At 48.2% G+C, this 21,125-nt stretch overlaps 5 protein-coding genes across 5 annotated transcripts; 2 read left to right on the top strand and 3 right to left on the bottom strand.

The window, feature by feature from the left end:
* Positions 1-7,851: 7,851 nt before the first annotated feature.
* On the top strand, positions 7,852-10,875 carry F5891DRAFT_944559 (Metallo-dependent phosphatase-like protein; the record flags this gene model as incomplete). The annotated part of the gene is made up of 18 exons (XM_041374563.1): positions 7,852-8,102; positions 8,166-8,220; positions 8,274-8,322; positions 8,374-8,423; positions 8,487-8,536; positions 8,600-8,635; positions 8,877-8,980; positions 9,033-9,060; positions 9,114-9,213; positions 9,272-9,318; positions 9,370-9,395; positions 9,448-9,510; positions 9,563-9,643; positions 9,757-9,842; positions 9,905-10,041; positions 10,094-10,142; positions 10,198-10,557; positions 10,606-10,875. The coding sequence occupies 18 exons, from the start codon at positions 7,852-7,854 to the stop codon at positions 10,873-10,875; spliced, it is 1,842 nt and encodes a 613-aa protein (XP_041230645.1).
* A 2,550-nt stretch (positions 10,876-13,425) lies between these two features.
* F5891DRAFT_898673 (uncharacterized protein) lies at positions 13,426-13,854 on the bottom strand (the record flags this gene model as incomplete). The annotated part of the gene is made up of 1 exon (XM_041373415.1): positions 13,426-13,854. A coding segment is annotated over one exon (429 nt), but the record flags the coding sequence as incomplete, so codon positions are not given.
* Positions 13,855-14,001: 147 nt separating this feature from the next.
* On the bottom strand, positions 14,002-15,214 carry F5891DRAFT_1103270 (uncharacterized protein; the record flags this gene model as incomplete). The annotated part of the gene is made up of 3 exons (XM_041363611.1): positions 14,833-15,214; positions 14,732-14,768; positions 14,002-14,675 (listed from the first exon to the last, which is right to left on the bottom strand). Coding segments are annotated over exons 1-3 (930 nt in total), but the record flags the coding sequence as incomplete, so codon positions are not given.
* Positions 15,215-15,320: 106 nt separating this feature from the next.
* Positions 15,321-16,636, top strand: F5891DRAFT_1275417 (uncharacterized protein; the record flags this gene model as incomplete). The annotated part of the gene is made up of 7 exons (XM_041370205.1): positions 15,321-15,349; positions 15,399-15,617; positions 15,670-15,779; positions 15,826-15,910; positions 15,977-16,203; positions 16,266-16,318; positions 16,367-16,636. The coding sequence occupies 7 exons, from the start codon at positions 15,321-15,323 to the stop codon at positions 16,634-16,636; spliced, it is 993 nt and encodes a 330-aa protein (XP_041230642.1).
* Positions 16,637-17,808: 1,172 nt separating this feature from the next.
* Positions 17,809-21,121, bottom strand: F5891DRAFT_722987 (uncharacterized protein). The gene is made up of 2 exons (XM_041372963.1): positions 20,723-21,121; positions 17,809-20,676 (listed from the first exon to the last, which is right to left on the bottom strand). The coding sequence occupies exons 1-2, from the start codon at positions 20,736-20,738 to the stop codon at positions 18,041-18,043; spliced, it is 2,652 nt and encodes an 883-aa protein (XP_041230641.1). The 5' UTR covers positions 20,739-21,121; the 3' UTR covers positions 17,809-18,040.
* Between the last annotated feature and the right edge of the window lie 4 nt (positions 21,122-21,125).

Raw genomic sequence — 21,125 nt, 5'->3', positions numbered from 1 at the left:
CCTTTCCTTCGTTAGTACACCAGGATATTGGTTGAGATGATTGTTAATATCAGGGCCTACAACAAATAATTCGAACACATAATATAAAGAGACTCGGAATACTGCCCAAACCCGTCTCCTTGAAATCTACGTCATGACACCAAATAAGTACTTGAGCACCGCAACAAGGTTTGAAATAGAGAAAAAAAATTACCGTGCTCCCTGCAAGCACCAGACAACCATCCGCGTCAACTTCAACGAGCATTACACACTACTGCTAGTCGTTATCTGCACACGCTCTTGGAAAACGATTGAGATCATGCCTGTTGCTGCGTCGGAGTCAGCCACGAGTTTAGCGTTAAATTCTCGAATGCCAAGGATCAGTCGTGGTCCCAGCACAAACATCTGTGCGACTTCCAAAATCTGAAGTAAGCCACTAAAAGTCTGAGTTCCCAGGGAAATCTGGTCCTATAGAAATGATGAATCGTGGTCGCATGCAGAAGTAAGTGAAAGATTGACATACCGCTGAGGATATTGAAGAGAAATCAAGAATGATGCAAATGCAAGCAACGGCAACAAAGCTACCATGTCCGACTTCAGTGGAAAAGAAGGAACAATAATCACAATATGAGCTTACCTCGCAAAGTAACAACGTGAGTTTTCATCAACACCGTGATACAGTCCCTGATAATCCCTCCTGCCGAATGTCGTCGCAGTTCACGGAAGTGTTTTACCGCAATCCAAACTGCGAGAGACAGTGCGAGAACCTCCCACGAAATGGAGACTATCCAAGAAATGTAATTCAGAAATGGGACATCTTCCCCAGAATTGATCGAGCACTGATAAGTGCCGGAGAGAATGGATTCCTCTGGTATTCATCAGTGAGCCCCATGCACGTTATTTTTCATTCATAATTAAGCGTACCCCCTGAAACATGTAGGCTTTCCAGTACACCTGCCACTACATCGAAAATGTTGACAATCAGGAGGGTGACAATGAGAAGTATCAGGATCGTTCTGGATCCTTGATACATGGCATACAACCGAGCGACGCTGATGACTTGCAGCATGTTCCAGTCAAGTCAATATCACTGAGGTCTCGCAAGTGCCAAGCTCACCCCATAGCATTGCAAATACCAGGACAGTCATCGAACTCCATAGCTCATACACAATCAAGCCTGAGGGATCCATTCAGTGACTAGCACTAGCACGCACTCCAAACAGACTCACATCTGTGCCGCAGTGGAAGTATTGTGTGGCCGTCATTAGAGAACTAGGAAGTTAGGAAAGAACTACACCCACCCCTACAGTGCACCACGGTTAATTGGAGAGATATAGCAGGCATCTGCGCAGAAGACTCACTGTGTCTGTCAGCGGGATGGTGGGAAGATAAACTGTATGCCGCAGCTGGTCAGACGAAGCGAAGATAATGAATGTACCAAGGAAACATACTTGGAATGGCCAAGCTGATTATGAGAGATATACAATTAGTGCGACATCGATTATTTAGCCTTCCAAACATACGCAGCATATAAGATTCCAAGGTAGCGCACCTAAGATACTCTCTAGTCAGCACAACATGACAACCGTAACAGGCAAGCTACATACACTGATATACAGGACTGTCATTAGGGACCAGCGTTGCTTCTGTGATTAAGTGTATTTTCATGGTTGTCCCTGTGACGTGAGACTCCACTCACCCAGATCAATTCGACCTATAAAAGCATTCTTAGAGGGAAGGCTGCTCTGGGCATAGGATCGACATACCTCTTGTCCGAATGTAAGTGCTGAAAATACTTCAAGTTGTAGGATATCAGCAGTCCTTGAATATCATCATGCTCACCTCAATCATACGTCACTACAACAAATGCCGCAACTGCGAAACCACCATCAAGGTTAGATTGAGCTTTAACCATGACATCTAACTGCCCTCCACGAACCTGAAAAACAGCTGGAAAAACGATATGCACTGATGGTCGGCCACCAAGTGGGATCATTTAAGACTATGGTCATATTGGGAGAGAATGGATGTGGGTGAGAGGCGGACTTGGTAGACGTATGACAATAGCATTCACGCTATATATACGTATACCACTATCCAGTGCTTCCTAGATAACCGAAATGGGATCGAGGTAGTTGCGCACTCCGCATAAATGTTGCAGTTGCGTAGGCTCCACTTCCAGGCAATTCGCGTCCTCTTTTTCGGTCATCGGGCTGTGGTAGGCTCAGGCTATGCGATAAGGATGATTAATGAGCGGTAAGTGCAGAATCTTTAATTTTGCAACGTGGGTGTGAAAGTTGACGATCACTTGAGCAATGATCGACTCGGTCGCCCGGTGCCATAGTTCCTTATATAGAAAATCATTAAACTGTTCCAGCTCGGGCGAGTTTAGGTGGTGCAACCAGAGGTTGCTGGCTATGCCTAGATTGTCAACTCTTTGTAGGTACACAAGTACGAGGTACAACAGCTTGTTAACGGAAAACGACGCGAAGAAAGCATTAGTACGAGTGTAGGCTACACACCTATTACTCGTACACTAGCAAAGAGCTCAGGTTGTTAGGAAACAATACTGAGGCCTAGGCCTCATGTGTCATATGCAGTGCGAGAAGTCAAAAAAAAAGTGAGTGGAACGTATCGCATCAAAGCCTAAAGGTGATCATAGCCCTGGTGATGCTATGTAAATCGGACTTGAAAGTTTTTTTTTGCATCAGAGGGTGGGGCAACAACTGAGGTGAGGAAGTGTTAGTCAGAGCTCGCGAGTGATGGCTGAACGTGCGTTGTAACGTTACAGTTCGGTTCTTCTATTCCAATGAGTCTACTAGTTTTCTGTTGGTGCCGATAGCGAGGCGGTGAGACATGACCACCCTTTTGTCGTTTCGACAATTTGAGCTGAGCTACGAGTTTAATATTATTGACATGGGATGAACTATTGGCTGATTAAGTAACAGGTAGCGGGCAAAATTATGAGGGAGTGGCGGGTGGGTCTAAAGAAGGATTGGTATATGTGCGAGTGAGGATGTACGAACGGTACGACGAACTCGACGTTGGTGAAGGAGGAAAAGAACGACTACCGCAAGCGAATAACGCTACCGCTCAGCTGGACGTTTGGTGCCGGGTCATTCCGGCAAGCTACATTACCCGGCACCCGCACTAAGCCAACGTAGTAATAAATAAACCAAAACAAAGTCGCATTCACAGCCTATAAGCATATATTGCTCCTCCGCTTTGCCGTTCAGTACACTCCTTTCCTTCGTTAGTACAGTAGGGATATCAAGGATATTGGTTCAAATAATTGTTAATGCCAGGACCTACAACGAATGATTCGAACACATAATATGAAGAGAATACTGCCCAAACCTGTCTCCTTGAAATCTACTTCATGACACCAAATAATTACTTGAGCACCGCAACAAGGCTTGGAAAAGAGACCAAAAAAACAAATTTCCCGTGCTCCCTGCAAGCACCAGACAACCGTCCGCGCCAACTTCACTAAGCATTACACACTACTGCTAGTCGATATATGCACACGCTCTTGGAAAACGATAGAGATCATGTCGGTTGCTGCGTCGGAGTCAACCACGAGTTTAGCGTTAAATTCTCGAACATCAAGGATCAGTCGTGGTCCCAGCACAAACAACTGCATGATCGCCAAAATCTGAAGCAACCCATAAAAAGTCTGGATTCTCAGAGATTTGTGGAACTATAGAAATGATGAAACATAGTAGCATGTATAGAAGTCGAAGATCGACATACCTTTGAGAATGTTGGAGAGAAATCAAGAACGAGGTTGAAGCACAAAACAGCGACACAGCTACCAAGTCCGACCCTTCAGTGGAAAAAAGGAATAATAATGACAATATAAGCTTACCTCGCAAAGTAAAGCACATGAGTTTTTATCAACACCGTGAAACAGTCCCTGATAAACCCTCCTGCCGAATGTCGTCGCAGTTCACGGAAGTGTTTTACCGCAATCCAGACTGCGAGACATAGCGCGAGGACCTCCCACACAGTTCCGAGTATCCAAGTAACAGAATTCAGAAGTCGGATATCTCCCGTGAGGGTAATCCAGCACTGATGAGCGCCGGAAAAGACAATTTCCTCTGATATTCATCAGTGAGCCCCATGCACGTTATTTTTCATCCACGATTTAGCGTACCCCCTGAAGCATGTACCATTGCCATTACAGCTACCACTCCATCGAAAATGTTGAAGACCAGGATGCTGACAATGAGAAATATTAGGATCTTTCTGGATCGTTGATACATGGCATGCAGCCGAGTGACGATGATGACTTGCAGCGTGTTCCAGTCAATATCACTGAGGTCTTACAAGTGCCAGGCTCACCACACAGCATCGCAAATTCCACAACACCCGTCCAATTCCATAGGACGTAGACAATCCAGCCTGACGAATCCAGTCAGGGATCAACCTCAGGTAGCACACTCCAAACAGACTCACATCTGTGGCAATATAGCATGGCAGTCAGTAGAGAACCAAATAGTTAGGAGAAACCACACCCACTCCTACAGGGAACATTAATTGGAGGGAAATAGCAGACATCTGCGCAGAAGACTCACTATATTTGTTAGTGAGAGGGTCGGAATATGGGCTGTATACCGTTTGTCAGAAGAAGCGAAGACAGTGGATGTACTAGGGAGATATACATAGGATGGCCAGGCTGATTATGAGACAGACGATCAACACAGCATTGATTGTTTAACTTTCCGAACATACGCAGCATATACAATTCCAAGGTAGCGCACCTAGGATACTTTCAAGTCAGCACTGCATCACAATCACGACAAACAGGCTACATACACCGAGATACAGAACTGTCATCAAGGACCAACGTTGCCTCTGTAATTAAGCGTATCTTCATGGTTGTTCCTCCGACATGAGACTCTACTCACCCAGACCAGTTCAACCTATGGAAGGATTCTTAGCGGGATGGCTGGCTACTCCGGTCATAGTATCGACATACCTCTTGTGCGAATGTAAGTGCTGAAAAACACTTGTAAGATATCAGCAGTCCTTTTTTGTTATCATGCTCACCCCAATCATACGTCACTATAACAAAGGCGGCAACTGCGAAACCGCAGCCAACGTTAAATTGAGACGTCATCTTCAGAATCCGACTGCTCTCCACGAACCTGAAAAATAGCTGGAAAAACGATATGCATTGATGACCGGCCACCAAGTGGGATTATGTAAGACTATGGTCATATTGGGAGAGAATGGATGTGGGTGAGAGGCGGACTTGGTAGACAGACGTATGACAATAACATTCACGCCATATATACGTATACCACTATCCAGTGCTTTCTAGATAACCAAAATGGGATAGAGGTATTGTGCATTCCGCATAGATGTTGCAGTTGCGTAAGCTCCGCTTCCAGGCAATTCGCGTCCTCTTCGGGCTGTGGTAGGCTATGCGATAAGGATGATTAATGAGTGGTAAGTGCAGAATCTTTAATATTGCAACGTGGGTGTGAAAGTTGACGATCACTTGATCAATGATCGACTCGGTCACCCGGTGCCATAGTTCCTTATATAGAAAATCGTTGAGCTTTGTTCGAGCTCGGGCGAGTTCAGGGGGTGCAGCTACAGAGGTTGCTGGCTATGCCTAGATTGTTAACTCTTTGTAGGCAGACAAGTACGAGGTACAAAGCTTGTTAACATAAGGCAACGCCGCGAAGAAAGCATTAGTACGAGCGAAGGCTACACACCTGTTACTCGTGCACTGGCAACTTGAAAGAGCTCAAGTTGTTAGGAAACAATACTGAGGCCTCATGTGTCATATGCAGTGCGAGAAGTCAAAAAGTGAGTGGAACGTATCGCATCGAAGGTGATCATAGCCCTGGTGATGCTATGTAAATCGGACTTTAAAGTTTTTTTTTTCTTGCATCAGAGGATGCAAGTAAGGACAAAAGGAGAACTGCGGCGAAGAAGTGTTAGTTTAAATTAGTTAGAGCTCGCGGGTGATGGCTGAACGTGCGTTGTAACGTTGCGGTTCGGTTCTTCTATTCCAATGAGTCTACTAGTCTTCCGTTGGTGCCGACAGCGACGCGGTGAGACGCGACCACCCTTTTGTAGTGGAGTATAATTATTTGTGTGGGTCAATTAGTTGGCAAATAGTATCTACAGCTCACCGAAGGTCGGCTTGAAGCGTCCCGAACTGCTGAGGTGTGGGATGGCCTTTTCGGATGTGAGGGATGTAGGAGATCGAGGTGGCATCGCGACGGGGGGCATTGGCGAAGAAGTGACGTTCCTGTCTGTATTGAGGACAATCAAAAAGGTAGTGGTGGATTGTTTCCTGTGTTCCGGGGCAGATGAAACAAACTGGTTAGGTGTGTCGTTCCTAGGGACTTTAAAGTTTATTCCCACCCTTCTTACCTCCATTCCGAGTCGTTGTCGTCTCTCAGTCCCTCTCTAAGTTCGCTTGAGGCCATGATGCACAACTCCATTGTTACAGATTTTCGGGAACGGTGAAAATGATCTGTTTTTCAGGGCATGTAGGAGGACTGACATGTGGCATCCAATAGCGCAACCTGCACATGTTCACACAACCGACGAGATCTCTGCTTGCGCTCTAAACCACTCTCAATGGCCCGTGGAATGAGAAAGTCGACATTTGGGCGTTTGGATGCATGGTGTGCGATCTATTTCCTGGGATTTGAATTTGGTCCGCCTGATCAACCCAAACTCCAGATATCGGATTTGTTTGTATACAAGACCTCTTCAAATACAACCTCGACGAACCTTGACACGGGTGCGAGTCGGCTTGTGATTAAATATTTCATCCTCGATAAAAACATAGAGTGTGGGTATTCTCTTGTTTGAAACTTGTATTCTCATGCAGCTGGATCGCAGGTAGAAGGCCGATGTACTCATCCTTAATAACCCATGTGCCGCGTCTCTAAGAGGAAGACGTACTCGCGACAGCCAAGATCATACACGTTTGTGCTTGAATGTGGATGACCGAGCGACGGCGATGGTTTTACTCCGCGGGAGCCTCAAGTTGAGTGATTCGACATTTCAGAATTCTATCAACTGTGTATATTCCAAAATGTCAGCAAACCTATATCACAAACACGAACCTCGTCAGCTATTCGTATTAATTTTGATACACCCCGCAGAGCGCCGCGTCTGACCATTGGTCTTAGTTATATAAATACAGAAATTCTCCCCAATCTTCAAGTTTTCTATATGCGCTCATGATATATCGGCATCTACGAGTCCGATGGTCCGTACCTTGGTGAGCCGAGCAAGGAGACAGGATGCCAGAACACGAGGACAACACGAGGAGACTGAAGTTGTTCATTAAGGCACCGCGGGCGTGAGCAATTGCAAGGGGATCACGTTGTTCCGGATTGAGTGATGTAGATTCGGATAATTATTCTCTGAACGATGCTTTATACCGTAATCTTTGAAGCAAGAGTCAAGGTAAGTGTTCGTCATAGATGCAGATGGACTAAAGCAAGGCTAAAGGTTCAAAAGTTAATCCGGCATCCTTCAAGAGACCGAACCAAATTATAAATAACAAATCCTTCGAACTTCCCAAACACTGCGTCCGTCATTTGAAATAGCTCTGTTAGCCGAGCGGCCGACAGTGGGATTTGGTTTCTCAAATTTCTGTGAACGAGTCGACTTTGAACACTGAAGTTCCTCCATCACCATCATCGCACTTCTGTCCCTGCCGGGGCATGTTGTCCATTTGATATCCATGATTGGCAGACCAGCTGTTTGAAGGTTAGGCAATTGAGGGGAGGGGCCCCGGCGCGTCAAAATGTCAGAAAGCATCATTCATATCCGAGGTCAGTTCGTGGTATAAAGGCAGTGATATTTTGAGCTTCATTTTCAGGGGTCTCGGGTATGATTTTCAAGTTAACTCCTGCTATTCTCCTGGGTCTTGCACTCCGTAGTGCTGCTTGCGCGGACGATCACTTGCACGCTCGCGACAGCCATGCTCATCAACATTTGGAAAGGCGTGAGTACCCGCAGGTTCCACTCACACCTCCATACCGTCCTCTTGTCTGGGGGGACTTGAACGTCATCCACACCACCGACACGCATGGTTGGCTACTCGGGCACCAGAAGTCGTCCTGGGCTGAACCATACTACAGGTTGGTGTTCACAGCGCAACTACCTTGAGCCACCGTCACTCACCCACCTCGTGCGAATTCTAGTGGGGATCTCGGAGACTTTGCTAGCTTTGTGACTCACATGAAGCAAATCGCCCTCGTTCGTCCATCAATCTGAACTCGTGTGCTCATCACGTATAATTCCTATCGCAGCATAAGGATGTCGACCTTCTTTTGATAGACTCAGGTGATCTACATGACGGTATGTGCAACCACTCATCATCTGAAACACGATCCAACTCGCGTTTCCCAGGGACCGGTCTTTCTGATGGATATCCTCCCGGTGATGTCGACGCACACGAGGTCCGTTCTATTCACGGGTGATATATATAACTAATGCTGACATGTCGGATGCGCCATTCATAGTCGAACAAGTTCATCGAGCGCCTCCCCTACGATCTCATGACCATCGGAAAGTAGGTGTTGAATTTGTAGTCCGAGTCCTCTCCTAATTCGTCTCCTCAATCTCCCTTTTATAGCCACGAATTGTATGGTTATGCGGATACGTACGATATGTGCGTTATAACCATTTTGAACGAATCTTCTTTAACTTGACACAAATTTTGCTTTTCTTCTTCTTTTGTCACGTCCCGCATTATATGATGCGTCTTTTCTATTCCCCATTAACTGTGTTTGGTATGCTCACACTACTGACTGTCTGTATCACTCCTCAATACTTGTTCTATGGACGAATGTCCCACAAACATCTTCGCAAACTCGGAAACGGCTTACCAAAATGCCCCAAATGCTCTGCAGGTATACCAACTTTGTCCCTCACCTCGCTGGGCGGTACTTGACCTCTAACGTCAACATCACTGTTTTCAATTCAGACGGCAAGCCTGAGAGTGTCCCAGTAGGCAGTGAGTTCGGATTCAAAATGATTGTTGCTGCTGTTAACGTTTATTCTTGCAGACCGCTACACCAAGTTCACTACACGGAAGTAAGTGATCATGTTAACTTTGAGGGGGGACTCTTACTCATTTGACACGGCAGAGGCCGTCGTATCACTTCTCTTGGAGTCATATTCGATTTTACTGGGAACGATGTGAACACGACTGTGCAAGCTGTCGGTGATATGGTCAAGGAGCAGTGGGTACGTTATTCAATGCGTTTGAGTGATTGAGACATGGCGTCCTAATGTCTGTTTGTAGTTCGTTGAGGCCATTGCAGAAGAGCCTGACGCGTTCGTGCTTATCGGGTAGGCAAATTCCTTGTTGCCGAAGGAAATATTCCATTAATGCGACTGCAGACATATGCCTGTTTCCAATGATAGCTGTATGCCATTGAGATGTTTGTCAAACGATAATCCAATGAAACGTTCATCCAGGGCCTACTGTTATCAACGCTGTACGGGCTGTACACCCTCTAACACCCATACTAATATTTGGAGGTGGAGGCCGCCATCTTGATCATTCCAAATGACATGCTCATTGTAGATCTAGGACATACCCACATCCGTGATTGTCGACAGTACGATGGTCGATCCATGGGTATCGAAAGCGGACGCTACATGGAAACAATCGGTGCGTAAATTGCAAATATGAGTAAGGAATATCGTCTGACATGATCTTCTAGGCTGGATGAGTACGATTTTATAACAATACTGTATCTCAGACACCTAACACCAGAAAATTAGGCGCAGACCTCGATGCTGCCAAGCACAACAGTGACAAGGTTACTTTCACAAGGAGATATCTTGACCAGAACCGTGTGACCTACGAGGTATTTTACCGAACTTTTGGGTTTCCCCCGCTAGCCTAATCTTGCGCATGACTCCTACTTAGTACCACACTCGAACCTCAAACCGAACATTTGATACCTTCCACGGACGATCGATCACCCGTGGCCTAGAGGAGCTTGCGGCTCGCTTTAACTTATCCCACCTGTACGGAACAGCTCAGCAAGATTATACCTTGTCTTAGTGGGTGCCCATTGTGTAGTATTATCGCTCAAGCTCAACCATTGTGCGCTAGTAACCCTTATCCTTCCAACGGGTCTCTTGTATCTCTCTTCATCGAAGATGTAAGTGCCGAGTTTGTAGTGAAGTAAATTGCGCAGGTATTGACGCGCTCATTAGGCTGTTCCATACGCACTCGCTATTAACAATACTCGCGATTCCATTCCAAACATCATTATAATCGATTCATGGGCTCTACGGTTCGACCTCTTGAAAGGATCGTTCACCAAGAACGATCAACTAACGATCATGCCGTATCAGGATTCGTTCCTATACATTGCTAATGTTACATCTGGGATCGCAAACCAATTGCTCCCCGCTATGAACAAACCGGCGGCGATACAACGGAAACGAGATGAAACCCAAGCTATATTTTCCAGCCATGAAATCGATGACACTCCGGACAGTGCCAGGTTGGAGGAGATAGACGGCCGTCCTGGAGGGGGTGGACAAGCATCATTTGGTTATGTCACGAGAGATGTAAGGGTTCCATACCGCGCTTGTTCTATGCTCATAACACTCGTTTAGTCATGCCCCGACGCTGATAATGCAGACGATACACTGCACACCCCGTTGCCCAACTACGATGTTCCATTCTATGTTGGCTCAAACCCCCCTAACGTGACGGCCGACACACCTATTGATATTGTCTTCCTAAACTTCCTTGGAAAGGAGATTATCGGCATCCTCAACAAATTACAGAAGGATAAGACTTACACTATGCATGATGTTTCATCGTATAGTCCGACGCTGGCTAGCGATATACTGGGCCTGTATGCTCAGGGCATGTGGAACTGATGATATGACCTGTAGTTAAAGTGTGCTGTACTAGTATCGTTAACCTGCTTGCTCAAACATTCTGATTCGACAGCTACATTCTAAATAAGAGGTATGCTTCGCACAATTGGCGTGATCATTCACGAAATCATCGCCCAGGCCTACTGATCCTGGAGGTCAACTTCGACGACATTCGAGAATATCAGGATGGTGCTATGCTCATGCATGTCGGCATATACTTACCTACTATCAAAGCATGAAATGCGGGGAGTAGGATTGACTATGATCGGCACCAGCCTCGACTGATGACTTGAATGGCCATGGAGAATGCGCAACACAATTGTGCAAATCAATTATCGCATTTTATTTTCTGGCACTAAATAAGAATACACCCATCTCGTCATGATATTAGAGACTCGTTTGGGTCTACATAGAACAATAGGTGAGTGGCCTTATCCACGGGACTGACATATCACATCAAAATGGACAACTTCAAGATTCGTGATTGAAACGATTCAGGAACTTAGATGAGATGTTCCTACAAGCGTGGGTCAGCTGCCGAGAGTCAAGAATCATTGGAAGTACGCATACCTCTGCAAGTTTCTGCCCTTCTGCTAAAACGACAAGGCAGGACCTCAGACCCTTCAAATACCACTGCCTTTCGAGCCAAGAGACAAGATGACGATTCCAGAAAGCTTCGAACATATGGTTCAATGTAGCATCCCATGGATTGGGAGCTCGCGATAGATGGACGGGCCAGTTTTGGCATGCGTACTGGAGTGCATCGGACGCTGATCGACTATTTTCCTGTGCTCCTTTTGCGAAATTTACAAAAGCCTTCATGGCACGGATTATATCTGGACCACGACCATACGATGATGCTGAGTTGTAATGATGCTGGTGTCTCAACGCCAGGAACACCGGAAGCATCAGGAAATCCGGCAAGCTCTTGAATTGCTGAATGACTTGAAAAGCCGGCAGTAGAGACAATTTTGGATCAATCATGTATCTGCTGATTGCTTCCAATGTGCTCGAGAACTCTTCCATTGTCACCCAGACGGATGCCGAAGGTGTGGACTGCCATGCTCGACCATGGGGCGTCTGCAGCCAATGTTGCCCGCCCCGAGTCTGTAACCAGTCTCGTCCGCGCACAGTCTGCAGCCAGTATTGTCCGCTCCGAGTCTGCAGCCAATATTGCCCGCTCTCGTTCTGCGGCCAGTATTCCCCGCGCTCAGACTGCAGCCAGTCTTGCCCGTGCTCAGACTGTAGCCAGTTTCCTCCTCTCCCAGACTGCAGCCAGTCTTCCCCGCTATCAGACTGTAGCCAAATTTCCCCGCTCTCGGATTGCAGCCATTCTTCCCCGCTCTCAGACTGCATCCAATCTTCCCCGCTTTCGGACCACATCCAGTCCTTCCCGGTCTCGGTCTGCATCCAGTCTCTGCTGTGCCTGGTCTGCAGCCAGTTCTGTCCGCCTCGACTTCGAAGCCAGTCTCGCCCGCTCTTGGTCTCTAGCCAGTCTCGCCCATTCCGAGTCTCCATCCAGTATTTCCCACCACAAATCTGCAGCCAATCTCGGCCGCGCTGGGTCTTCAGCCACTCCTGGACCTGAAAATTCCGCCAGGGTTGCTCGCTCCGCATCGCGGTTCGCAGCGAACCTCGATTTAGCATCTGTCGCATGCCTTGTCTAATCTGCGGATAATCTCGCCTGATCTGGGCATGCAGCCACTCTTGCCCGCTCCGGGTATGAAGCCACTCTTTCCCACTCCGGGTATGAAGCCACTCTTGTCCGCCCCGCGTATGGAGCCAATCTTGTCCGCTCTGGCTCTCATCCAACCAGTTCCGCCCCTCCTGGCTCTCCAACCAGTCTTGGCCCCCCTGTGTCTGCAACCAGTCTTGCTGCTGAGCCTGTAACCACCATTGTCCGCTCTGGGTTTGTAGCCACTGCCGCCCGGCACGGGTCTGCAGCCAATTTCGCCCACCCTGGATCTGCAACCAGTGTCCTGCCTCCCGCGTCCTCAGCCAGTCTTGTCCGCATGTGCTCCGCAGCCAGAACTGACCACTATGGGTCTGCAACCAGTCTTGTCCGCCTTGGGTCTGCAGCCAGGATTGCCCGCCTCGAGTCTTCAGCCAGAATTTCCCGCCTCGAGTCTGTAGCCAATCTCGCCCACCCTGAGTCTGCAGCCAGTCCATGCCCTCCTGCGTCCGCAGCCAATCCTTTCTCCCATGGTTCTGCGACCAGTTGTGCACACATTGAGCGTGCAGCCACTCATGACCATCTAGGGTCTCTAGCCAGGATCGGCAGTAGAAACTGCGATCTCCCTGAAGCCATAGCAGACCCATAAGAACTTGCAGTGGCTCAGGTGGCTGGACAATGAAGGACAGTGAGCGAGTTAAGGTCCGGGCGTCTGAATCGTGGGAATGCTCGGCTCGGCTCTGCTTCTTGAATTTTGAGAGCGCATTCAGGAGGGCCGTGCTTGGGACGTCTTGCATCATCAAGTGAAGAGAGGAATAAGCGAGTAGGGCGTGCGGTGAAGTGATGGGTCGCACGTCAGGGAGGCTGCAGTTTGAGGGGTCGGAAACATAGTCACGGACTGAGGAATGATGGATATTCACGGGGAGACTGCTCTCAGTAGGAATATCCATCACCGACCGTAACTGCACCAATACTGTCTCGACATCCCTGCCCTCACCAGGGCCAAGAAGCTCCGAGATTTGTGAGATTGACAAAGGATCTGCAAGGGAGGCAACAACAGACAAGTGCAAGTATGCTCGCGCGGGGTTGGTACATGTGGCGAGAATACGGTCATACAATTTGTAAACTTCCGTTCCTGGGAGCAACTCGCTAGTAAACTCCAGCATGAGATGGAGCCGATCTCGGGGATCATGATATCCATCATCGATAAATTTCATCATCGTAGACGCCACAATAAAACGTCTCCCTGCTCGACTAGCCAATCGTGCAAGTTCACGTGATGTTGGCTGGGGGAAATTTGAATACCGGCTTCGCAGCTTTCTGAAGGAATGCTCCAGGAAGATATAGATGTCATCGTCAACATCTGCGCCGTCTAATGAGATGATTGCAGCAACACCCTCTCCAGAAATTTCCACTGGTATCTCGCACACCAGTGGGTGAGCGTCTTCAACTTGAATGGCTTCGCGGATATACGATTCTGAGCGACTCGTGAGTAGGATATGGATTATGGGTAAATCGGGTTCTCGAAGAGCGTTGGCGAGTAGGGAGATGAAATCTGCGGCCTCAGTTTCGGACACGCATTCATCAAGTGCATCAATAATGAACATTGAAGGCGGACACTCCCGCAGTCTGATTTGAAGCTTTCGTAAAGGTTTCAGAAAGAGTCCCTCCATCTGATCACGAAGAGACTTGTTGGCATCTAGAAGAGCGGGATTTTCGCGGATGATTCTGTTCAAGTCCTCCCGGACGCTGGGAAAATTGCAGGCAAGCTGGTATGCGAGCGTCGCAAAAAAGTATCCAGTCGTGCAGCGTTCGGTGTGCTTGCGGGAGAAAAAGAACGTGCCCGCGAGCCGCTTCTCGATTTTCGTCCGTTCTGTGACTTTTAGATTTCGCATCTTTTCGGCTACAGTAAACGCAACTGCAGACTTTCCGACACCTGCCGTGCCATGCAGCCAAATGAGTCTACTCCCCTCTTTTGTGTCTGATAATCTGTGGATGTAGTTGAGAAGTTCCACCCGAGTTCCTTCTAAACACTTGGGATGGGGTTGGCGTTCGCGGGAGTCATATTCAGCACCCTTAACAGCCACTTGGGACAGCTTCTCCCAAGTTCCTTCAAACAATTGAGGCACTATGAAAGAAGTCAGTTATCGAGATAAGGGAAGGAGATGGGACTCCCTGACTCACTAACAAAGGTTGACAAGACGAAATAACTAAGGAAGTACTGTCGAGTTATGCACTGCGGTTAGAAGCCATAGGAAGAACGGTGATATCGATAAACGACATACGAAGATGTATTGAACTGGGGTGGGGTAGATTGGTACGAAAAGATTAAAACAGGGAACAATATGGTTCAGCTGGGCAACAAATTGATCAGGGGTGTAAAAGCTGCTTGTCGATTGAGATCGACTAGTAGAATATTTTAATCGGTTCCAGGCGTGATGGTGGTGGTGGTGTTGGTGGCAGCATGCAAGCACTCGTCCGGTTGCTGTATGATTGCTGTACATTCTTGGCAGCTAGGTCACCCACGTCTAGATAGACGCGCAGCAAAGTCACTGAAAAACAGATCCACTGGCACTTGATGGTCCATTTTGCTCCGCTTCCAATGAATCCATAGCCTAGTGAGAGCCTAAAGGTGCTCTGATAAAATTCTATAATGGTAAGGTTAACTGTTGAAAGTTCAACGTTGAACCGTAATGCCTTGAATTCAAATCGTTTTAAAGATCACGTGACTATGATCACAAAAAATTAGATTCGCTGCTCATCATCACAAACGATGAGCAACCTCATCTCCTGTGTATCATGGTAACCAATCTCCGTCTCGCACATCCCATATATCTAACACAAATTCCAGGGTAAAACGAGGCATTTCAGCTCACCAGCCCTCCAAATACGTCCTCGATGAGAAGGAACTCGAGCGCGTCAGTACACTTGCACGTATCGAGCTTGAGGATGCGCGGATAGAAATGGAGCGCGCGCACAATGCTGCTAATATCATGGGCAAGGGCGCGGAAGGTGCTGAGGCAGATGATGCGGATGAGGATGAGGATGGTGATGAAGATTCATGGGTCGAGTGCGTGATTTTGTTTTTACTCCTTATGATGTTTGCTGATGGTATTGTAAAGCGAGGAGGATGCGTCGATGGAGGTGGACGGGGATGTACAGGTTGGTGTGCTTGAAAAGGGGGATGGTCTTGCGCAGTATAAGTTGGATGAATATGATGTCAAAGAAGATGGTACGTCTGTGGACACGGTCCATTCAGTGATGCTGATGTTTAACAGGCACGGGTCCATTTAGCAATATTAAAGGACTTATATTTTATAGGGATAACCAAGACGATCCATACATCACACTCAAAGACGTGCGGTTGTTTTACCTCTCTCTTATTTACATCTAACGCTATACAGGATGTTGAAGATGATGAACGTTCAGAACTCGAAATCCTCCCAACAGACAACCTCCTAGTCACCGCAAAACCGAAGACGATGTTTCTCAACTCGAGATCTACGTTTACGACGAATCTCAAGACAATCTCTACGTCCACCACGACCTCATGCTCCCAAACTTCCCCCTCTGCCTCGAATGGCTAGACTTCCCACCTACATCCTCAGAAATGGAGACTGACGCCCCACCAAAATTCGGAAACTATATTGCAGTCGGTACGCTCGATCCTGAAATCGAATCGATGATACTGCGGACAGTGTCAGGTTGGAGGAGATAGACGGCCGTCCTGGAGGGGGTGGACAAGCACCATTTGGTTATGTCACGAGAGATGTAAGGGTTCCATGCCGCGCTTGTTCTATGCTCATAACACTCGTTTAGTCATGCCCCGACGCTGATAATGCAGACGATACACTGCACACCCCGTTGCCCAACTACGATGTTCCATTCTATGTTGGCTCAATCTCCCCTAATGTGACGGCCGACACACCTATCGATGTTGTCTTCCTAAACTTCCTTGGAAAGGAGATTATCGGCATCCTCAACAGCTTACAGAAGGATAAGACTTACACTATGCATGATGTTTCATCGAATAGTCCGACACTGGCTAGCGATATACTGGGTCTGTATGCTCAGGGCATGTGGAACTGATGGTATGGTCTGTAGTTATACTGCGCTGTGCTATATATACTCAACCATTCTGACTCAACAGTTGCATTTAGGCGTGCCTCGCACAATCAGCATGCTCAAGCGCCCAGTGCCGACGGAAGGAGTGCGGAGGGGTTGTTTCATATCAAATCGACATAGACGCCCATCCGAACACCTCAGAACAGACTATACCGGCTATTTGTACCATACCTGTTTTCTTTATCTCGTACACTGTTCTATAAGACCGCATTTTCCCTTCCTACAATATAGCAAAAACTTTCGAATTTTCTACGTGTGATCGTATATCCAATATCTGTAGCTCATCAGTCCGATGGCCCGTGCCATGGAAGACGGCTAGCCGAGCAAGGAAACAGCTGCCAACATACGAGGAATAGAACTTGTTCATTGAGGCGCCGCGTGCCAGAGCAACTCGAAGGAGATTGTATTACTCCATTGAGCAGCGATGATTCACTGTTTAGATCAAGACACATTCAGCGGGCCGACCGATGTTGACACAGCACTTGTGTGGTCTGAAGATCGGCTTGCGATAGGGCAGGACCTCAGACCCTTCGAACACCACTGGCACTGCATGTCGAGCCAGGAGACAAGATGACGATTCCAGAAAGCGTAGAATCCAGACGTCAACCTGGCAAGCTTGCCCAAACCCCCAGATTGGCACAGCCAGCCTCCTGACGCAAATGATAACCCAGCGATAAATTTTTGCTTGCTGAAGAAAGTCAATACGCTTGTAAACAAAGATTATATTATTGTACGGACAATCTTCCTTCTGACGAGGTTCGACTACGGGCTGAAAGTTCACTGAAAAGAATCACAGGTACGCTGACAAGTTCAAACACTTGGCTGAGATATTCCTTGAGCCTGAAGGCGACATATTACTATATGCGCAATTTGTACGAATCAATGTAACCACACACCTTTGCATGTTTCTGTCCTTCCGCTAGGATGAGGAGGCAAGACAGAAGCCCCTTCAAGCACCACTGCCTTTCGAGCCACGAGAGGAGATGACGATTCCAAAAAAGCTTGAATTTGCAGTTCAGCTCATCATCATTCCATAGATGAACGTTAACTCGCGAGAGATGGAATGCCCAGTTTTGGCATGCGTACTTGAGAGCGTCGGAAGCCGATTGACTCCGTTCTCGTGCTTCCTTTGCGAAATTCACAAAGGCCTCCATAGCACGGAAAATATCCATGTCCGGGAGACAAAAAATTGGCGGTAGTAATAATGCAGGACTGGAATGACTTTGATGCCTTAATGCTAGGAACGCCGGAAACATCAAGAAATCCGGTAAGCTTTTGAACTGCTGGATAACCTGAAAAGCTGGCAGTAAATGGATTTCCGGGTCGATCATGTGCTCGTTTATTGCTTCAAATGTAATGGAGAATTCTTCAATTGTCAGCCAGACAGATGCCGCAAGGGTCGTCTGCCAAGTGCGACCATCGGGTGTCTGCAGCCAGTCTTGTCCGCTTCGGGTCTGCAGCCAGTCCCGTCCGCTCTCGGTTTGCAGCCAAGCCTCGCCCATGGTGAGTCCGCAGCCACTCTTCTCCTTTGCTGGTCTGCAGCCAATTCTCCCCGCTCTCGGTCTGTAGCCACTGCTGCCCGCTCCTGGTCTGCAGCCAACCTTGCCCGCTGTGTGTCTGCAACCACTCGTGTACTTCGAAGGTCTGCAACCAGTCCACCACGCTCTCAGTCTGTAGCCATCTTTGCCCGTCCTGGGTCTGCAGCCACTCTTGCAGGCTCTCTGTATGCAGTTCGGTCTGTGACAAGTCACTCGTAATCTGCAACTGGTCTCGCTCTGTATGGGCCTGCAGCCACTCTCGTCCTCCGTGGCTACATAGCCAATCTTGCCCATCCTGAGTCTGTAACCAATCTTGCCCATCCTGAGTCTGTAACCAATATTGACCATCCTGAGTCCGCAGCCAGTCCTTCCCCCCCTGAGTCTTTAGCCAGTCTTTTGCCCACTGATGCAACCAGTCTTCCCTCTCATTCCACAGCCACTCTTGACCTTCTTGTGTATGCTGCAGCCAGTCCCGTTCTAGGCTCTGCAGCCAGTTTCCCTCCAGGGTCTGCAGCCAGTCCTCCACGCTTTGACCTTGCAGCGGCTCAGTCTGCAGCCACTCTTGCTCGAGGGTTAGGAGCCACTCTTGTTCGTGGGTTAATGAGCAGTCTTGCTTATGGGACTGCAGGGAGCCTTGCGCGTTCCTAGTATGCAACCAGTCGTGCCCGCTTTTAGTTTGCAACCAGAGTTTGCCCCCCAAGGTCTGCAGCCAATATTCCCCCGACTGGGTCTGCAACCACTCCTTTCCCCACTGGGTCTGTAACCAGTCCTCGCCTCCATGACTCCTCAACCAATCATTGCCCCACCTGGTCTGTAGCCAGTCCTGTCCCCATTCTGTCTTTAGCCAGTCCTTCCCCTCCTGAGTCCGCAGCCAGTCATTTCCTCCGAGGGTCTGCAGCCAGGCAAGCCCGTCCCGACTCATTGTCCAAGATTGTAACGCTGAACGTCGATATCCCCGAGTCCATAGCAGACCTATCAGAGCATGTAGTGGCTCGGGTGGCTCGACAATGAAGGCTAACGAGCGCTTTAGGGCTTTTGGGTCGTGCGGTCGCATAGCTTTGCTTTGCTTGTTTAATTCTAATAGCACATTTTGGAAAGCCGTGCTTAATGGAATTTCTCGCATCATTAAGCGGAAAGAGGAACATGCAAGTATGGAGTGAGAGTGTTTGATACGTTGCACCTCGATCAAGTTACAGTTTGAAGGGTCGGAAATGTAGTCACGAACCGACGAGTGGTAGATATTCACCGGGAGACTGCTATCGGTAGGAATGTCGATGACGGATCGTAGCTGCGCCAGTGTTTTCTCTACATCCCTACCCTCGCCAGGACCCAGAAGTTCCGATATTTGTCGGATAGGGAGAGGGTCTGCAAGGGCGGCAACGACAGACAAGTGCAGGTATGCCCGTACGGGGTTGGCGCATGTGGCGAGGATACGGTTGTATAACTCGTACACCTCCTTTCCTGGTAGCAGCTCGCTCGTGAACCTGAGCATGACCTGAAGTCGATCGCGGGGATCCTGGTATCCGTGTTCGATGAATTTCATCATCGTGAACGCCACAATGAAACGCCTACCCGCCCGGCTCGCCAGTTGTGCAAGTTCATCTGCCGTTGGCTGCGGAAAACCAGGATGACTTCCAAGCTCTATGAAGGAATGCTCCAAGAACCTGCGTATGTCCTTGTCGACATCTATCGCACCATCTAACGAGATGATCACGGTACCCATGCCCTCCCCGGAGATTCCGGCTGGTATCTTGGACGCCAGTGAACGCACTTCTGTTTTTTGGATGACATTGCAGATATGGGTTTCCGAGCGACTAGTTAGCAGGATGTGGATCACAGGTAAGTTTGGTTCACGGAGTGCTTGGTCAAGCAAGGAGATGAGATCCGTGAGCTCGGGTTTGGATACACATTCATCAAGGGCATCGATAACGAACGTAGAAGGCAGACAATTGCGCAGTCTGAATTGAAGCCCCCGCAGAGGTCTCAGAAAAAGTCCTTCCATCTGGTCGCGAAGAGATTTGTTGGGGTCTAGAAGAGCGGGATTGTCGTGAATGGCTCGGTTCAAGTCCTCCCGCACGCTGGGAAAATTGCAGGCAAGCTGATAGGCAAGCGTTGCAAAAAAATACCCAGTTGTAGAGCGATTAGGTTTTTTACGTGAGAAGAAGAACGTGCCCGCCAGCCGTGTCTCGGTCTTCGTCTGCTCTGTGACTTTCAGACCTCTCATCCTTTCAGCGACAGAAAATGCAACTGCAGACTTTCCGACCCCCGCCATGCCATGTAGCCAAATGAGTCGACTCCTCTCCGGGTTGTCTAATGATTGGTAAATGTCGTCAAGAAGGGTCACTCGGGTCCCTTCCAAACACCTTGGATGTGGCTGGCGTTCAGGGGAGTCATATTCGGCACCCTTGACAGCGACTTGACACAGTCTCTCCCAAGTTCCTTCCGATGATCGAGAACTACCAGAGACTGCGAATGAAGTCAGAAAGGGACCACAAATGACGAATATACTGACATAGATCGTGACTCATTTGAAAATCGCAGGACAGATTGAGATACCTGCCAAAGGCTCTGTCGATTATAATGGCACCATGGGTAAATGAACGCCTGAGTTTTCTCCGCAGCCAATAGCGAGTGCTCGTTTATCACACCAATGATTGTGTTTGTGGGCGGAAGTCACAAGGTTTGCAAATAATTGTAGATAAAATGATGTTGTCATGATATTCAAGGTACTCACCTCGTGATACGCGCTGTACGTGTCTTTTGATCATAGAATCTTAGCGAAGGTAACAAGTTGTACGCCAATCAGTGACTGTACATACTGCAGGTACGGTAGTACAGTACTGGCATGAAAAGTACCGCCGCAAGGGGCGAAATTGAAATAATCACGTGACCACGATCACAAAAAATTAGATTCG

This window comes from Suillus fuscotomentosus, assembly GCF_016647785.1.
Source record: "Suillus fuscotomentosus strain FC203 chromosome Unknown F5891scaffold_8, whole genome shotgun sequence".
Taxonomy (NCBI): domain Eukaryota; kingdom Fungi; phylum Basidiomycota; class Agaricomycetes; order Boletales; family Suillaceae; genus Suillus; species Suillus fuscotomentosus.
Note: the sequence above shows the minus strand (reverse complement) of the source record. Positions and strands in the feature narration are given on the sequence as shown.